This window comes from Trachypithecus francoisi, unplaced genomic scaffold (genome assembly GCF_009764315.1).
Source record: "Trachypithecus francoisi isolate TF-2019V2 unplaced genomic scaffold, Tfra_2.0 Lachesis_group21, whole genome shotgun sequence".
Lineage (NCBI taxonomy): Eukaryota > Metazoa > Chordata > Mammalia > Primates > Cercopithecidae > Trachypithecus > Trachypithecus francoisi.
The window spans coordinates 29,130,006-29,147,879 of NW_022681467.1; the positions used below are offsets into that span (position 1 = coordinate 29,130,006).

General features: G+C 47.3%; 1 protein-coding gene and 1 pseudogene across 3 annotated transcripts in view; both read left to right on the forward strand.

The window, feature by feature from the left end:
• CBFA2T2 (CBFA2/RUNX1 partner transcriptional co-repressor 2) overlaps nt 1-12,781 on the forward strand; it is a 161,434-nt gene extending 148,653 nt beyond the window's left edge. The window contains exons 9-11 of one of the 2 annotated variants that reach the window (XM_033186119.1): nt 2,733-2,801; nt 7,720-7,910; nt 11,219-12,781. In XM_033186119.1, the coding sequence (XP_033042010.1) occupies nt 2,733-2,801; nt 7,720-7,910; nt 11,219-11,518 (560 nt within the window). In that variant the 3' untranslated portion in view covers nt 11,519-12,781. The remainder of the gene's footprint in view (nt 1-2,732; nt 2,802-7,719; nt 7,911-11,218) is intronic. The other variant, XM_033186120.1, reaches the window with a different exon arrangement.
• Nucleotides 12,782-13,091: 310 nt separating this feature from the next.
• LOC117068657 lies at nt 13,092-16,882 on the forward strand (annotated as a pseudogene). Its single transcript, XR_004431200.1, has one exon. The product of XR_004431200.1 is annotated as an uncharacterized LOC117068657 (transcript).
• Nucleotides 16,883-17,874: the final 992 nt, after the last annotated feature.

Here is a 17,874-nt window from a genome sequence, read left to right on the forward strand (position 1 = left end):
CCCTTCTGGATGTTATGATTCTGAGACTCAAAAATCTGAATATAGTCCACCTGTAGTGGCTGACGCCAGTAATCCCAGCACTTTGAGAGGCGGAGGCTAGCAGATCGCTTAAACTCAGGAGTTCAAGACCAGCCCGGGCAATATGGTGAAACCCTGTCTCTACAAAAAACATGAAAATTAGCTGATTGTGGTGGGGTGTGCCTATAGTCCAGCTACTTGGGAGGCTGAGGTTGGAGGATGGCTTGAGCCCAGGAGGCAGAACTTGCAGTGAGCTGAGATTGTGCCACTGTACTCCAGCCTGGGCAACAGAGCAAGACGCTATCTCCAAAAAAAAAAAAAAAAAAAAAAAAGGAATCTGAATACATATGTTTAATGAGTTCAATAAGCAGGCAAATTTGGGAAAACTGCTTCTAGTTAAGTCTACAGCAGATGGACCTCATCCACTGTCACAGGGCTTCCAGGCAGCTTTTTAGTGGCATGTGTGCACAGTTAAGGGTGACCACTCTCTCAAGGTAAGCCTCTAATATTGGAGACGGACATAAACAGAAATGGGAATTAATAGTAGCTCTTCGAGCCGGGCGCAGTGGCTCAAGCCTGTAATCCCAGCATTTTGGGAGGCCCAGACGGGCGGATCACGAGGTCAGGAGATCGAGACCATCCTGGCTAACATGGTGAAACCCCGGCTCTACTAAAAAATACAAAAAACTAGCCGGGCGAGGTGGCGGCGCCTGTAGTCCCAGCTACTCAGGAGGCTGAGGCAGGAGAATGACGTGAACCCGGGAGGTGGAGCTTGCAGTGAGCTGAGATCCGGCCACTGCACTCCAGCCCGGGCGACAGAGCGAGACTCCATCTCAAAAAAAAAAAAACAATAGTAGCTCTTCGGGGAAAAGAAAACTACCAATAATGTAGTATTGTTAATATCTCTGGTGAGAAAAAGAGAAGAACATTAGAAATCTGGCCGGGCGCGGTGGCTCAAGCCTGTAATCCCAGGCAGGAAGAATGGCATAAACCCAGGAGGCGGAGCTTGCAGTGAGCTGAGACCCGGCCACTGCACTCCAGCCTGGGCGGCAGAGCGAGACTCCGTCTCAAAAAAAAAAAAAAGAAATCTACCCAACTCATATATCCAAATCATGAATTTCAAAAAGAGTGAGCAGAACAAGTAGAGAGGATAGAATAGTTATTGAAATAATTCCAAAAAATTACCAAGACCTGCAAGACAGTTCCAGGTTGAATCAGTCTACCAAGTAGACAACACAGGAAAATAGACAGTCATTTAGCATCATTGAAAGTTAGAAGACAATTCTGAAGGAAAATTATTTTAATTTAGAATTCTATACTTAACCAAAACAATTATGTGTTAGATTAGTAATCTATAATTTTTCAAAAAATACGCCTCCTCCCTACCCTTTCTCCGTGGTATCTACTATAGGATATGCCTCAATACGTGCAAGTAAACGAGAAAATGGGAGACACTGAATTGCTGAAAGAGGATCCTACACAAGAAAGGAAGGAAAGGAATCCCTAGACTGGTGAAGGAGAGCCCCAAGCATTAGTGGCAAAGCAGGCCTAGAAAGCACCCAGTCCATGCTGGAACAGCCCCGAACCTTGCTGGAGATTTCCTTAAGAAAATGAAATTTATAAAAGATTTACACAACAGGAGGAGAATTTGAGATTGAATTGGAAGTAATTACGTAGCGACCTGGCACAATGGCTTACAACTGTTATCCTAGCTCTTTGGGAGACTGAGACAGGAAAATTGCTTGAGGCCAGGAATCCAAGACCTGCCTGGAAACCCTGAGATAGTGAAACCCTGTCTGTGCAAAAAATTTAGAAAGGAAATTAGGCGGTCATGGTGGTACATGCCTAAAGTCCTAGCTACTCATGAGGCTGACGCAGGATGACCTGAGCCCAGGATTTCGAGGCTGCAGTGAGCTATGATCAGCTGCATCACTGCACTCCAGCCTGGGGGACAGAACAAGACCCTGTCACACACACAAAAAGTAATTTGTAAAAATGCTGCCTCTCCTCCCCCTACATTTTTCCATAGGCTCAATGGTTAACAATTAATGTATTCTTATCGAATTTTCTATGTACATATTTAAAGATAATGTTTCCTAATGTTTTATTTTGAAATTTTTGAAACACAGCAATTTTGGAAGAGACCACCCTGGCCAACATGGTGAAACCCCAACTGAACTAAAAATACAAAAAGAATAGCCAGGTAGGGTTGTGTACACCTGTACTCCCAGCTACCGCTCAGGAGACTGAGGTAGGAAAATTGCTTGAACCTGGGAGGCAGAGGTTGCAGTGAGCCAAGATTGCACCACTGCACTCCAGCCTAGGTGACAGAGTGAGACTCCATCTCAAAAAAAAAAAAAAATCTGTGTGCACTTATGTTTATATTTTAGGGAGTACTGTACCTTAAAAACCCATGTTGATAGGGGAAAAAATTAGGACATAATAGGTAAGTAAAAAGAAGAAAGTGAGTATCACTTTTAATCTCACCACTTTGAAATACTGTTAATTTGTTCATTTGATGGGGTTGTGTGTTTTAAAACTAAATATTTATTGTGTACTATTTTATAAGCTAATTTTTAGCCCTTATATGAGAATTTTTTATACTAAATGAAATAAATGTTTGAGTCTAACTGGTGAATGAGAAATCTGATCAAAAGTAAAACTGCTGATTATAGACAGCTTCTGACCCTATGCTTTTTATGTCTCTTGTGCAGATTCTCAGAGAGAGTTCAACAGCAGGCCAGGTACAGGATATGTACCTGTGGAGTTTTGGAAGAAAACAGGTATGTGTCTGACTACTCATAGGTCATGCAGACTCACTAATTTGTGGGAGCAGAGAACAGATAACTGGGCGAATGGTTGGTAACTGGGTCCTTTGGTTGTATAATAACTTGCTCCTCATAGAGTTCTAGGCTCTTGCCTCTCCCACTCTGGCTTGTCCTGCATGTCTCCTGATACCTGTCTTGTTACTTTGCTGGTCAGGAGTTTGGAATAGCTCCCTCCAGTCCCTTTCACACTGGGTCACGCTGAGGCAGTAAGTACTTCTTGACTTGCCCTGTTTCTGGGCCTGCAGCAGAGTTCATTTTGCCTAATCTCTTCACTGGTGTCTGCAGTATACTGTGTTCACACTACTGCCACATTTGTGCCCAAATTCTGCTCTGGGCACAGCTCTGTAATCCCTCTGTGCTTTCGTTCACCTTCACTGTGCCTACTATAGTGAAGACTGTTCTTGCTAGGCCTTCTTTTTTTTTTTTTTTTGAGACGGAGTCTCGCTCTGTCGCCCGGGCTGGAGTACACTGGCCGGATCTCAGCTCACTGCAAGCTCCGCCGCCCGGGTTTACGCCATTCTCCTGCCTCAGCCTCCCGAGTAGCTGGGACTACAGGCGCCCGCCACCTTGCCCGGCTAGTTTTTTGTATTTTTTAGTAGAGACGGGGTTTCACAGTGTTAGCCAGGATGGTCTCGATCTCCTGACCTCGTGATCCGCCCGTCTCGGCCTCCCAAAGTGCTGGGATTACAGGCTTGAGCCACCGCGCCCGGCTAGGCCTTCTTTTTTACAAGAGTAAAGGAGGGTGGAGACTGCCTATTTTGTAAGTTCGGAATGAACGTCACATCACTAATGTCAACCTTATCCAAATATTGGCGTTCTTTCCCTTCTTGCCTCCCCATCCCAGTTTCTTTTTTTTTTTTTTTTTTTTTTGAGGCGGAGTCTCGCTCTGTCGCCCAGACTGGAGTGCAGTGGCCGGATCTCAGCTCACTGCAAGCTCCGCCGCCCGGGTTTACGCCATTCTCCTGCCTCAGCCTCCCGAGTAGCTGGGACTACAGGCGCCGCCACCTCGCCCGGCTAGTTTTTTGTATTTTTTAGTAGAGACGGGGTTTCACCGTGTTACCCAGGATGGTCTCGATCTCCTGACCTCGTGATCCGCCCGTCTCCGCCCGTCTCGGCCTCCCAAAGTGCTGGGATTACAGGCTTGAGCCACCGCGCCCGGCCCCCAGTTTCATTTTTTAAGTCCAATACAACTTTTGGTTTTCTTACTAAGATAAAATTTATTTCTACAAAAATGTAATACCTACATTCATAAAGACTCTTTCAAGAGCATCTAGACAGTAGTAAGCAAATAAACAAAAGATATGAACAGACACATTATGCTATGAGAAATACAAATAAATATAATGCAAAATATTTTTCCTTATTAGCAGTCAGGATAATGTAAGATAAAGCATCTCTGATAAATTAACCTCGTCTTTAACCCTCCGTTGTTGACAATTTTAAAAGACCTTGTTGATGACACTCGATAATTGATCAGAGGCTTATATAAGAAATTAAGTGAGTACCTGCAGATTCTTGGAATCATTCCTTCCTTTTCCTTTTTTTTTTTTTTTTTTTTGAGATGGAGTTTCGCTCTTGTTGCCCAGGCTGGAGTGCAGTGGTATGATCTCAGCTCACTGCAACCTCCGCCTCCCTGGTTCAAGCTCTTCTCCTGCCTTAGCCTCCCGAGTAGCTGAGATTATAGGCATGCACCACCACGCCTGGCTAATTTTGTATTTGTGGTATAGATGGGGTTTCTCCGCCCACCTTGCCTCCCCAAGAGCTGGGATTACAGGTGTGAGCCACTGCGCCCAGCCTCATTTCTCACTTTCATGCCTTTGAATGTTTCCTTTCAAAAGCAAATGGTCCAGACTTAAATACAAATTATACAAATTATTAAAGAAGAAACAGTATGGGTGGGGTGGGATGGCTCACACCTGTAATCCCAGCACTTTGGGAGGCCAAGGTGGACAGACCCAGCTATGTAGGGGACTGAGGGGGAAGGATTGCTTGACCATGGGAAGTTAAGGCTGCAGTGAGCCCCTGTGCCACTGTACAACAAAGTATTATTTCACCATTAAAAACAATTTGGAAAACTACATTAATTTGTAAAAATCCTTGCAGTTGAAAATGGGAAAATGTATATTATGTTAATAAAAAGTGGAATAGAATTTTGGGAAATGAAGATAATCATAAGGTGAGAGAATAATTACTATATACAAGATCTCTGTCTTTTTTTTTTTTTTTTTTGAGATGGAATTTCACTCTTGTTGCCCAGGCTGGAGTGCAATGGCACGATCTTGGCTCACCGCAACTTCCGCCTCCCAGGTTCAAGCAGTTCTCCTGCCTCAGCCTCCCGAGTAGCTGGGATTACAGGCATGCATCATCACGCCCTGCTAATTTTGTATTTTTAGTGAGGATGGGGTTTTTTCCATGTTGAGGCTGGTCTGTAACTCCTGACCTCAGGTGATCCACCTGCCTCCGTCTCCCAAAATGCTGGGATTACAGGCGTGAGCTACTGCACCCGGCCTTTTTTGTTTGTTTGTTTTTGAGATGGAGTCTTGCTCTGTTGCCCAGGCTGGAGTGCAGTGGCACAATCTCAGCTCACTGCAGTCTCCACTTCGCAGGTTCAAGCTACTCTCCTGCCTTAGCCTTCCCAGTACCTGGGATTACAGGCCCCCTCGACCATGATGCCCGGCTAATTTTTGTATTTTTAGTAGAGATGGGGTTTCACCATATTGGCCAGGCTGGTTTCAAACTCCTGACTTCAGGTGATCCACCCGCCTTGGTCTCCCAAAGTGCTAGGATTACAGGCATGAGCCTGTAATGTGCCTGGCACAAGGTATCTTTAAAACTAGTGACTTTGATTACTTGAGAGACACCTTTGGTTAACTATGGTTAAGAGCCCAACTTTGGTGTTGGGACAGCTCGATTTGAGTCCTTGCTCTGCTACAGTGCCATCTGTGACCTTAGATGACCTCCAGTAAGATAGCTAGCCAAACCAAGATAATTACTAATTCATGGTTAAGCTGAGGGGATAAAATGTTCCTGAGAGCATTGTTACGCTGGCTCAGTAAGAGGCATCTGATAAGAGACTTTTGAAAGGTTATTGGCCTCTGGGGTGAAGACTTTATTTTCTTAAGGCCAGAGCCATAAGATGGAAAGTTGTTTCACTGCAGCCTAGAACTCTGTGTTTGAACCTCCCTTGAGCCCATGCCATGTGCAAGAGGTAAACTGTGAGTGAGTGTCCTTAGGCTTCTGGATTGTTTGGTCCTGTGGACTTATGTAGGGAGCTATGTATATTGGGACTCCACATTCACATTCTCATAGGACTGAGGCTCAAACACATGCAATGTGTTACCTTGCGGTGTCTACACTAGGGAAATCAAGCAGGGCATTGGTGATGGGAGGAAGTGATCAAGAACCAGGTAGCATGATGGTAAGTGGACAGGGTTTAAAAACCCAGGGCTTTTGGCCGTCTGCCCGAATCTATGTCTTTAGCCCATGTTTCTCTACCTAGTCTTATTTATTTATAATTGCCTCCTGGCCATTTATACCTGGATGCCCCAGAGGCACCTCTGACTTCTCACTTGCCTCCATGCTAGTTTTGTGTGGACTGTCCATTTCATTGCCTAGCACTACCATTCTTCTCTTTCACGTCCACTTCCAGGCCCTTCGGTGCTCCCAGCTTTTTTCTGTCTCATCCCTTCCTCAGTGCCACTTACTTCTGCCTAAATTCAGCCTCTTATATCAGTTCAATCATTGCCCCAGTCTCCTGGTTGCTATCTCTGTCTTTAATCTTCCCCTTGCATAGAAACCTTTATGGAGTTTCCTTTGAAAATAAGGTCAAGCCAGCCGGGCATGATGGTTCATGCCTGTAATCACAGCACTTTGGGAGGCCAAGGTGGGCGGATCACGAGGTCAGGAGATTGAGACCGTCCTGGCTAACACTGTGAAACCCTGTCTCTACTAAAAATACAAAAAATATTAGCCGGGCATGGTGGTGGGCACCTGTAGTCCCAGCTACTCGGGAGGCTGAGATAGGAGAATGGCGTGAACCCGGGAGGCGGAGCTTGCAGTGAGCCGAAATAGCACTACTGCACTCCCGCCTGGGTGACAGAGTGAGACTCTGTCTCAAAAAAAAAAATGAAAATAAAGTCAAGCGGGGAGTGGTGCCTCACCCGTGTAACAGTTTAACACCAGCACTTTGGGAGGCTGAAGTAGGAGGATCACTTGAGCCCAGGAGTCTGAGACAAGCCTCAGCAACATAGTAAGACATCGTCTCTACAAAAAAAATTTTTTTAATTAGCCGAGTGTGGTGGGACACGCCTGCAGTCCTAGCTCCTCAGAAGGCTGAGGTGGGAGGATCATGATTCAGAGAGGTCAAGGCTGCAGTGTGCTGTGACCGCACCAGTGCACTCCAGCCTGGGCAACAGAGCAAGGCCCTGTCTCAGAAAAAAAGAAAAGGTCAAATTTCTTAGTTTGGCATGCAAGACTGCAAAAACTCATTTCCATGTACCATCTCAAGCACAACACGTTGTCTTGATTTCCCCTGCCCACTGAAGAGCTGATCACTTTTCTCCTTGGAACTCTAGTTTCTTATAGTGACATACATGATGGCACCTGAAACACTTTCATACTTGGTCACAAGCAGTCAGGAGAGTGTGGCCTGTGTCTAGTCACTTGTGTCTACAGCCCTAGCTCAGTGCCCACCTCCATCTCCGTACCAGCCAGCACCTGCGTGATGGACACATGAGTGTGAAGATCATGTGTTCTTCCCTGTGGAGTTTTAGAAAATATCATTTTGTGTCAGCTCTGTCCTTACTTAGAATCGCAGTGGGGTGGGAGGGAAAAGATTTCTCGGCCAGTTGATTTTACTGTCACTTTCTTCTAGAAGAAGCTGTGAATAAGGTGAAAATTCAGGCCATGTCTGAAGTACAGAAGGCCGTCGCTGAGGCAGAGCAGAAAGCCTTTGAAGTGATTGCAACAGAGAGAGCACGAATGGAGCAAACCATAGCGGACGTCAAGCGGCAGGCCGCGGAGGACGCTTTCCTCGTCATCAATGAGCAAGAGGAGTCCACGGAGGTGAGAGCTCTGCGCCCTGGGGGCCGGGGTGGGTGGCTGGAGTGACCACGCCCACTGCCTTCCTCTCATACACTGAGCAGGAAGACACAGGCAGTCCACTCTTGAGCTCGATGAGGATAAATTTTATCCAGTGCCAGAAGAGTTTTGGTTCTCACGCTAAGACTCTTTTACATGGCAAGATAGTGAATTGTTACATTGTATTTTTACATACATACACATATATATATAGAGAGAGAGGCTCAATGTATTGGTTTAAATTTTGAGAATTCACCCTAAAGACAGAGTTTGTGTAATTGTGCGATGATGATAATGACCAGCATTGACAGAGTAGGCTTACTGTGTGCCAGACACCCAGCAAAGTTGTATATTTTCTTTTTGAGTCTCACAGTGGCCCTGTGAGGTGGATAATGTTGAATCCCTAATTTGCAGATGAGGAGACTGTGGCTCAAGGAATGCTCCCTTGGTGCTGAAGTGAGGATACAGGGGTAAGAAAGTGCAGGGTCCTATAGCACCTAGACTTTTCACAAAAAGGATAGCTGGTTTGTGGACTGAAGTAACAGGTTGGATATATCTGACTGATTGCCCAGGGCCCAGGGCCCAGTACTTGGTGATGGTTCTAAACAGGACGCTTGGGTACTACAGTAAGGAGAAAAATGAACAGACTGAAAAAGTAAACAACCTGTGACAACATGAGAGCAGCCCTTTTGGATTTAATGCAGTTTTTCTGTAACTTTCATTTCAGTCATTTTTCAGCTTTAAAACAAGAAACCAGTTTCTTTCTGTAAGTAGGTAGATCTTATCTACTGGATGGGAGACCAGCTGTCTTTGGGACATTCTCTTGAAGTTCAGCACTCACTCTGTCACCGAGGCTGGAGTGCAATGGTGCAGTCTCAGCACACTGCAGCCTCCACCTCCAGGTTCAAGCGATTCTCCCACCTCAGCCTCCCAAGTAGCTTGGACTACAGGTGCGTGCCAGCACTCCTGGCTAATTTTGGTATTTTTAGTAGAGATGGGTTTTTGCCATGTTGGCCAGGCTAATCTCGAACTCCTAGCCTCAAGTGATTCACCCACCTTGACCAATGTGCAGATGAAAATGCCTAAATACCATGTTGCTATCACAGAGGATGTGGTGAAATTCCTTATTATAGCTCTTCAATACAGATACTATGGATTGTGAGAAAATAGTTCTTTAATCCCCTCCCTTTTCATTCTCTCCTCCTTTTTTTTTTTTTTGGTGGAGAACAGGCTCTCGCTATATTGCCCAGGCAGGTCTCGAACTCCTGGGTTCAAGCTATCCTCCCGCCTCTGCCTCCCTAAGAGCTGGGATTACAGGCATGAGCCACCAACCACATCCAGCCTCTCCTCCTTTTTTAGAATTGTTTTTGAGGCTGGGCGCAGTGGCCAATGCCTGTAATCTCAGCACTTTGGGAAGCCAAGGTAGTATGAACACTTGAGCTCAGGAGTTCAAGACCAGCTTGGGCTAGATGGTGAGACACCATTTCTAGTGGGGGGAAAAAAAATTTTTTAAATTAGCTAGGCATGGTGTCACGCACCTGTAGTCCAGTTACTTTGGAGGCTGAGGCAGGAGGATCGCTTGAGCCCAGGAAGTTCAAGCCTGACCATGATCGTAACACTGCACTCCAGCTTGGGTGGGACAGCAAGACCCCATCTCTTTAAAAAAGAAAAGAAAAGAAAAGAAAATAGATGATGATGGCAAGATGAGGGGGAAAGAAAAGAGAATTGTTTTTGAGAGTGATATATCTGTTTCTGTTCTGTATGTTTAATTGTGTATCTATAGCCATCCATATCAGTATCTGTATTTGTCCTCATTTATCTACTTTTATCTCTGTGTTTAACTATGTCTGTCTCCAAAGAAAGAGTATAGCTTTTGGCTTAGAGCGTAGATCCTGGATCTGGATTGCATAGGTTTAAATCCCAGCTCTCCATTTTAAGAATTGTGCTTTTAAGGAATTGTAATTTTAAACAAGCCACAATGTAGCCTCCAGGTGAGGTGTACACCAGCACCTATCCCTGCAAAATCACTTTCCAAAGCAGGGAAAGGATAAAGGGCCCATCCTTGGATGAGTTTGCATTGGACCAAAATGGCTGATTCTTGTCCATCAAAAATATTCACCTAGAATATTCTTGTTGAAATTTAGCAGGTATCCCTGGAGTTTCTTGTTCATATTGTGAAAGGGGGTTTGGTATGGGGGAAGAAGGAGGCCAGGACTGGAGGTTAGGAGCCCTGACTTCTAGTCCCAGTTCCGTCTCACACTGGCAGTATACCCTTGAAGGAGTCAGTCTGCATCTCTGTTCGGTGAATATAGCAGCTCCTATCCTATTGGTCTGATAGTTATTAGGGAACAGGCACAGTGGCCCATGCCTGTAATTCCAGCTTTTTAGGAGGCCAAGGTGGGAGGGTCCTTTGAGGCTGGGAGTTCAAGACCAGCCTGGGCAATATAAGGAGACTCTGTCTCTACAAAAAATTAAAGAATCAGCCAGGCATGGTGGCACATGCCTGTAGTCCCAGCTACTCAGGAGACTAAGGTAGGAGTGTGGGAGGATCCCTGGAGCCTAGGAGGTCAAGTCCAGCCTGGGCAACATAGCAAGACCCTGTCTCCAAAAAGAAAAACAAAACAAAACAGCAGCAGCAGCCTTGGTTAAGTCAGATTATTAGTAAAAACAATGAAGATTATTTCTCTAGTGAGGGAAGCAATATCAGCCAGGTGCTTGTAATCCCGACACTTTGGGAGGCTGAGACAGGCCGATCACTTGAGCTCAGGAGTTCAAGACCAGCCTGGCCAACATGGCAGAACCCCACCTCTACTATATATGTATGTATAATTACGAAAATTAGCCAGGCATGGTGGCACATGCAGAAAGGAGTACGATAAATGTTCATCTTAACACATGTGGTCTTAGGATAGATGGCTATTGGGGGAGATTCTTGCAGAGTTTGGTTTGGTTTCTATTAAAATATGAGTCAAAAGATGAGTCCATGCCTTAAGCAGAAGAGATGGCCACCTGCCCTAGGCTGATGCTATGTAAGGTATTTTCACACACACTCCTCATTTCACTGTTCTGTCATCCTGCAGGGAAGTAGTTTTCTTGTTTTACACAGGAAGGAAACTCAGAAAAGCAGTGTGTATTTTTCATAAATAGCAGTAGAGGGAGGACTTGACCACAGGTGTATGTAGCTCCAAAGCTGGGGTTCTCTACATGCAGCCTCTTGCTTTACTGTGCAGGGAATGAATGGCAAGCCTGCCCCTCGATCCCAGCAACCACTCACTGATGCCTGTGTCTTGCAGAACTGCTGGAACTGTGGCCGCAAAGCCAGCGAGACATGCAGTGGCTGCAATATCGCGCGATACTGCGGCTCTTTCTGCCAGCACAAGGACTGGGAGCGGCACCACCGCCTCTGTGGTCAGAACCTGCATGGCCAGAGTCCCCACAGCCAGGGTCGGCCACTGCTTCCTGTAGGCAGGGGCTCCTCTGCCAGGTCCGCCGACTGCAGCGTGCCTAGCCCAGCCCTCGACAAGACCTCGGCAACCACGTCGCGTTCCTCAACACCTGCTTCCGTGACAGCTATCGACACCAACGGACTCTGAGCCCTGGACTCTACTTACCCTGATGGCTGCTCAGCACCACAGAGTGCTTGGGCTGTGGGACTGTCTGTTGGAACCCGTGCATGTAGCTCTGCTGGGTCATTAGCAGGAAATGAATTGGAGGCAGGAAGAATCCAAGCCTGAATAATAGCGCCCCACAGCCTCTCTGGACACTTGCTGTCTGCGGAGCCAGTGTGCCATTCTCTGCACGTGGGCAGCCGGCCCAACCTGCCTCCTCCATGGCTTTCCTGGTTTGTTCCTCCCCACTGAAGCTGACTTAGCCAGCCCCTTTTCAGTGTAGACCACCAGCTCCCCTCCCCGTCTCCTTGAGTCAGCAGACTGTCCAATGTGCTCAGCCAGGCTGGAGGCAGCAGGCAGCAGGCTGTGGAGGAGGCCCCTCGGACAGGGAGCTGCCTGCCTCACCCCTGAACAGGGAGCAGCCTGCCTCACCCCTGAACAGCTCTTTCGGCCCATCTCCATCCTCAGCAGATGACACTGATTGGCCTCACGGGGACTTGGGTAAGCAACAGGCGGCACTCAGGACTCTCTTCTCAACCTTGCTGTTCAGACTTGTTAAGATCTCAGAGTCCACAGGAAAGAAGTCACTGTTGCAATAAAAGCACCCGTAGTAGCAAAAACATAAACAAATAAAACTTCCCCCACATCACAGATGATTTTGGACAAGATTTTCCAACCTTGCTGGCTACTTTAGTTTGGAACCCGTTTTTTTTCTCATTTGATTTTGCTTGTGCAGAAAATAGTTTCCAGCACATGGATTGGTCTGAGAGAGAATGAGACTCAGTTGTGGATAGTCTGTTCTCTCTGAGCATGTTGGCCAAACTAGTATCGTCAAATTATTGAGTGGATCATCTCTTGGAAATGCAGAACTTCTGCCACCACTTGGCTATTTGCACAGTCGTCTTATTCTGTGTCCTTTTATCTCTCAGACCACACACATCTGGAACGCTGTGGGCATCTTCTGCCCGTGGGCTCTATTTGGCACCTGCTGAGCCACAGTTGTCCTGCTGGACGTGCTGTGGCAGGTTGGTAGGACTTGCCCCCACTGTCAAGGCCTGGTCTTGTCTGAAAAGCCCTCCTGGACCTCAAAGAATTCTTCAGACCTCATAGTTACAGGTCATTATATCTACTATGTTGATTTATCATCAGGCATACAACTTCTGTTTCCTTCTCTTGTGTTATCTGATAGCCTCTCTCCTTGAGCTCATCAGAAAGGTTTTATGAGATGTGAGAACCATTTTGGGAAAAGTTGATCAATTTTTCTTCCTAGCTTCCCATTTTCAAATGGGACATCACCTATATCCCTTTCAGAATGTTAGGAACTGCCTCCCACATTCTTCCCTGTCTTTTTGGGTTTTGTTTGTTGTTGTTGTTGTTGTTTAACACAAAGTCTCGCTCTGTCAGCCAGGCTGGAGTGCAGTGGCATGATCTTGGCTCACTGCAACCTCTGCCTTCCAGGTTCAAGCAATTCTCCTGCTTCAGCCTCCCGAGTAGCTGGGATTACAGGCGCCTACCACCCACCATGCCCAGCTAATTTTTGTATTTTTAGTAGAGACAGGGTTTCACCATGTTGGCCAGGCTGATCTTGAACTCCTGACTTCAAGTGATCCACCTGCCTTGACCTCCCAAAGTGCAGGGATTACAAGCGTGAGCCACCACGCCCGGCTTGTCTTTTTGGTTTTGATGGGAGTCTGAGGACCCCGACTCCTCCGGCTCTCCATCTTTGAGCCTCTAGCATCCTCTCACACCCAGAAATCAGTTGGAGTAAGTCTGATTGGCTCTGCTCCAGCTGGCCTTTGAAGCACAAGTTTAAATCTCCACCTTCTGTGCACTGACCAGAGTCTAAAATAAAAGCTGTCAGTACCATAAAGGAAAAGGGATCCGCACAGGTAGCCTTGTCCTTGCCAACAGGTACATCTTACTTTAGAATTTCAAGTCCTGGCCAGGCTCAGTGGCTCACTCCTGTAACCCCAGCACTTTCGGAGACCGAGGCAGGCAGATCACTTGAGGTCAGAAGTTCAAGACCAGTCTGGCCAACATGGTGAAACCCTGTCTCTACTAAAAAAAATACAAAAATTAGCCGGGCGTGGTGCACTCAACTATAATCCTAGCTACTCAGGAGGCTGAGACAGGAGAATCACTTGAACCCACAAGCGAGAGGTTGCGATGAGCCGAGATTCCGCCACTGTACTCCAGCCTGGGCAATACAGCAAGACTCCGTCTCAGAAAAAGAAAAAAAAGAAAAAAGCAAAATTTGAGAATTTCAAGGCCCCCCATTCATTCTAACCAAACATTTTCAGTCTTACAAAGAAACCTAGTGCACGACACCTTTAAAATGCCTAGATTTCCATTGCCTAAAGTAAGGTGTGGCCAGGGAAAGAACAGCAGGGAATCATGTTCCTTTGCTGTGGAACACATAAGCCCCACAGTTTTCCAGTCAGCCTAATACATGGGTATCCCCCACCCGCATCTGCCTCCTTAAGCCTCAGTCCTTAGTGGGGAACCCTGACTAAGTGGGATGGAGTCAGTAACCCAGACAGGGCCACATTTGCATGAGACAGCTGTCTCACGAGGAGGTCACAGAGCCTCTACGCCAGCCTACTGGTTTTTCATGGATTTGTTGGATTAACACTGTAAGCAGGTTTTGTTTTCGTTGTTTTGTTTGTTTTGAGATGGAGTTTCTCTCTTGTCGCCCAGGCTGGAGTGCAATGGCATGATTTTAGCTCACTGCAACCTCTGCCTCCCAGGTTCAAGCGAGTCTCCTGCCTCAGCCTCCCAAGTAGCTGGGATTACAGGCACCCGCCACCACGCCCAGCTAATTTTGTATTTTTGGTAGAGATGGGGTTTCTCCATGTTGGTCAGGCTGGTCTCAAACTCCCGACCTCAGGTGATCTGCCCACCTCGGCCTCCCAAAGTGCCAGGATTACAGGCATGAGCCACTGTGTCCGGCCTTAAGCAGGTTTTTAAAATCTGCAGTGGCCATAAAACAAGCCAGGGTAGCTCATGCTTTTACTGGTTGGAATAAGGAGTCAAAACCAACAAAATAATATTTATTAGGGCTCAATGCCCATTTCTATGGCTAAGGCTTAGGTTTGGTGTGCAGAACCTGGCCTACTTTTGTGGGCTGTGGTTCCTGTGACAGTTTCGTTTTCTGAATCTTTGTAATGCTTTTCCATGTGCTGCCCAGAGGCTGATCTGCAAACCTGCGCAGTATTCCACACTGAAGCTCAGTTTGCAGACCTTTTGCTGTGTTAATTCTGGTCGGTTTCACACAGAAGTCATGAGGGCCTCTGCCCAGGACCTCCTATTCACATTTCAAGAATCCCTTTCTGAAATTATCCAAGTCTCTGGTCAGGAGGAGGAGCACCAGTGGGGTAGGGTGGGCGGCGGCTAGAGGGGCAGGAGCGAATCCAGGTTCCTTGTGTGGTTTCCAGCCTCTTCTGACAGCACCTCAGCTACCAGGTGGGGAGTGGAAATTCAGGCTGCTTAGAGGACTGACCTCTACAGTTAATATTTGCAGTGACATAAAAGGCAAAGAGGGGCTGGCATGGTGGTACAGAAGGTATCAGTCAAGCGCTGATGAGACCAGTGTGCTGAGCACTGGTCTAGGGTGAGACCAGTGCTCAGCACCACCTGCCAAAGGACGCTGATGAGTTGTAGGACATAATGATCTGCCAAGTGAGGAATGACTGCAGGGACCAGAGAAGACCAAAGATGCCACATGTCCCAAGAGTTTCTTGAGGGCTGGGTTTTACATCTTTGATTGTCCTTTTTGTCCCCACCTGCCTGCACTGTGCCTGACTCCATCTTGTAGGGAAGGTGACTCAAGGAGTTGTTTAAGCCCAGGCCTAGGCAGTCCACCCCGGGAGGTGGGGGCGCTCCACACTGGGGGGCCTGCAGCTCCAGGGCTGGTGCTCTAGCAGATCCACTCAGGCACGGTTGGGTGACTAGAGGGTCACCGATTAGGTAGATTATTTCTAGGGCAGTGCTGGGTTAGAAATGTCTGCCAGTGGGTCTGTCTGGAAACAGGACACATCTTCCCACCACAAGTCCACACCTGGCCTCGGCTGCTGCCCGCTCTCTGCAACGTGGACTTCCTTCGCCCATTTGGGCCAGAAGCTCACCAGGAGTTCCTCACTGCTTGGTGTCAACTTCAGCTTCCAGACAAAATCTACACTTTACTTTGTACAGCCCTGTCCCAGAGTTAGTGACCGTCGGCTTGTCACCTGCTTGCAAAGGGTATAGATGTCATTCTGGGTAGTTCTAGAGGATAGCTCAGCAAGTGCGTTTGAAGGTCCAGCACAGCTGGAATTGTATGGTAGTGAGCTCTTCAGAGTGAAAACAATGACCAGATGGCCATCTGTCCTGGAAACTGAAGAGTTGAATAAATCACTGAAAATAGAACGCTTCGTGGAGGATTTCTTCAGAAGTGAACTAGAAATACGTTTTCCAGGCTCCCAGGTCAGTAGACCAGACCAACTTCCTTAGATTTTTTTTCTTTTTAAAGCTGTTTGCAGAAAACTGGGTGGTAGCGTGTCTGAACCAAATGGAAGAAGAGCCAGCGGAGCATGCACTGTTCCAGCTCGGGCCACATGGCCAACTGTCGAGAGCAGCCCTGCCCAGACTGCGGTGGGGGCTGTGCCAGCAGCTCCGCAGAGCCCTTCCAACTCTGGAGTGTCTGTAGTTCTTGTGAAACCAAAACGTTGACTACCTGCCTCTTTCCTCAGGCATCGACGTGCTCATTTCCAGAGATGATGGTGCAGGTGACCTTTTCCATCGTGAGCCAGGAGAAGGTTAGGAGGCCTGCGGGGCGGGCGTTGCGTCCCCTCCTCCCCCTCCATAGCCCCCGAGGTGGAGCTTCCCTCACAGACCCCATCTGGTCTAGCCTACAGCTGCCCAGTATATACTCAGTGATGCTTATACCAAATAGGGCATGTACGCTGGGGACAGCCCCATCCCTACCTTGGAGAATTGCAGAGAAGCAGCAATAAGCATTAGGCGAATGATTGAAAGGACTGCTGGGCCGAGAGGCCTTCAGTCCCCTTACGTGGCTTTCCAAGTTCCTGATGAGGCTACAAAGGCTCCACTCATAAAAGAAAGCCAATAGTGTAAATAAATTAAGAACGAAGCCTCCACGCGTGGTTTTTAAGGGGGATGATGAATGTGAAACCACCCACAGAATGCGTTAGAGTCTGGTTTTTCTGTGCTTTGTCATTTTACTCTGATAGGAACTTTTGTTACCTAAGTCTGTGCATAACTTATTTAATGTACTGTATAAATGAACCAAAACTGTTAAATATGGATTTAGTTTGTTCTACTTAAAGTAGTCAATAAAAAGGCTATATTCCTTTTTTGCCTCAAGCTGGAATGGGAGCAGGAGGAAAGGTGGTCCCTACACTAGGAGGTGTCCCCTCACCCTTATTCCCAAATCCTTGAGGAAGGGGGAGAGAGGGGCCCCAACTGGTTCTAGTCATGGCCTGAAGAGTGCCCAAGGGCATGAAGCAGGGGGTGCCTGCACCCCATGTGCCTGGAGCTGGCCTCTGGAAAACCAGCTGCACCAACTGGTCAGTGCCCTGTGGGGACCAGGCCCAGCCAGGCTGGCTGCTGGAGCCCACCAGTGGGCATTGCGGTCAGGGGCCAACAACAGCTTCCAGACACTCCCCATTACTTCTCTCTTAAGTGGTTTTTTTTGTTTTTTTTTTGGGGGTGGGGGCGGGCAGGGTCTCTGTTGCCCAGGCCGGAGTGCAGTGGCGCGATTATAGCTCAATGCAGCCTCTACCTCCCGGACCCAGGCAATCCTCCCACCTCAGCCTCCTAAGTAACTGGAACTACAGGCATGGGCCACCACGCCTGGCTGATTTTTTGTATTTTCTGTAGAAACGGGGTTTCACCATGTTGCCCAGGCTGGTCTCAAACTCCTGGGCTCAAGCGATCTGCCTGCCTCGCCCCCGTCAAAGTCCTGGGATTACAGGCTTGAGCCACTGCACCCAGCCAAGTTATCCTGTAATAAGGAAAAATGAACCACAGAGAGTCTGACCATCTGTCCTGCCTGAACAGGATGGTGGACTTGTGGATATATTTTCTAGTAACTTATGTATTTTCTTGTAAAATTTTAACACAAATGTCAACATACCTAGACTTGTCAATATTCACTTATGTCCTTATGACACTGATGTTAAATCACAGGTAATTTTACTGTTGCCTTCCAATTTATTTGCTTAATGGTTGCATCATTTAATTGAGGCCATAATTTTTTTTAACTCTTCACCTCCTGTTGGGCAATTGGATCGCTTTCGCATTTTCCGGTGCAGCATACATCTCTGCATTCTCTTCCTTTGCAT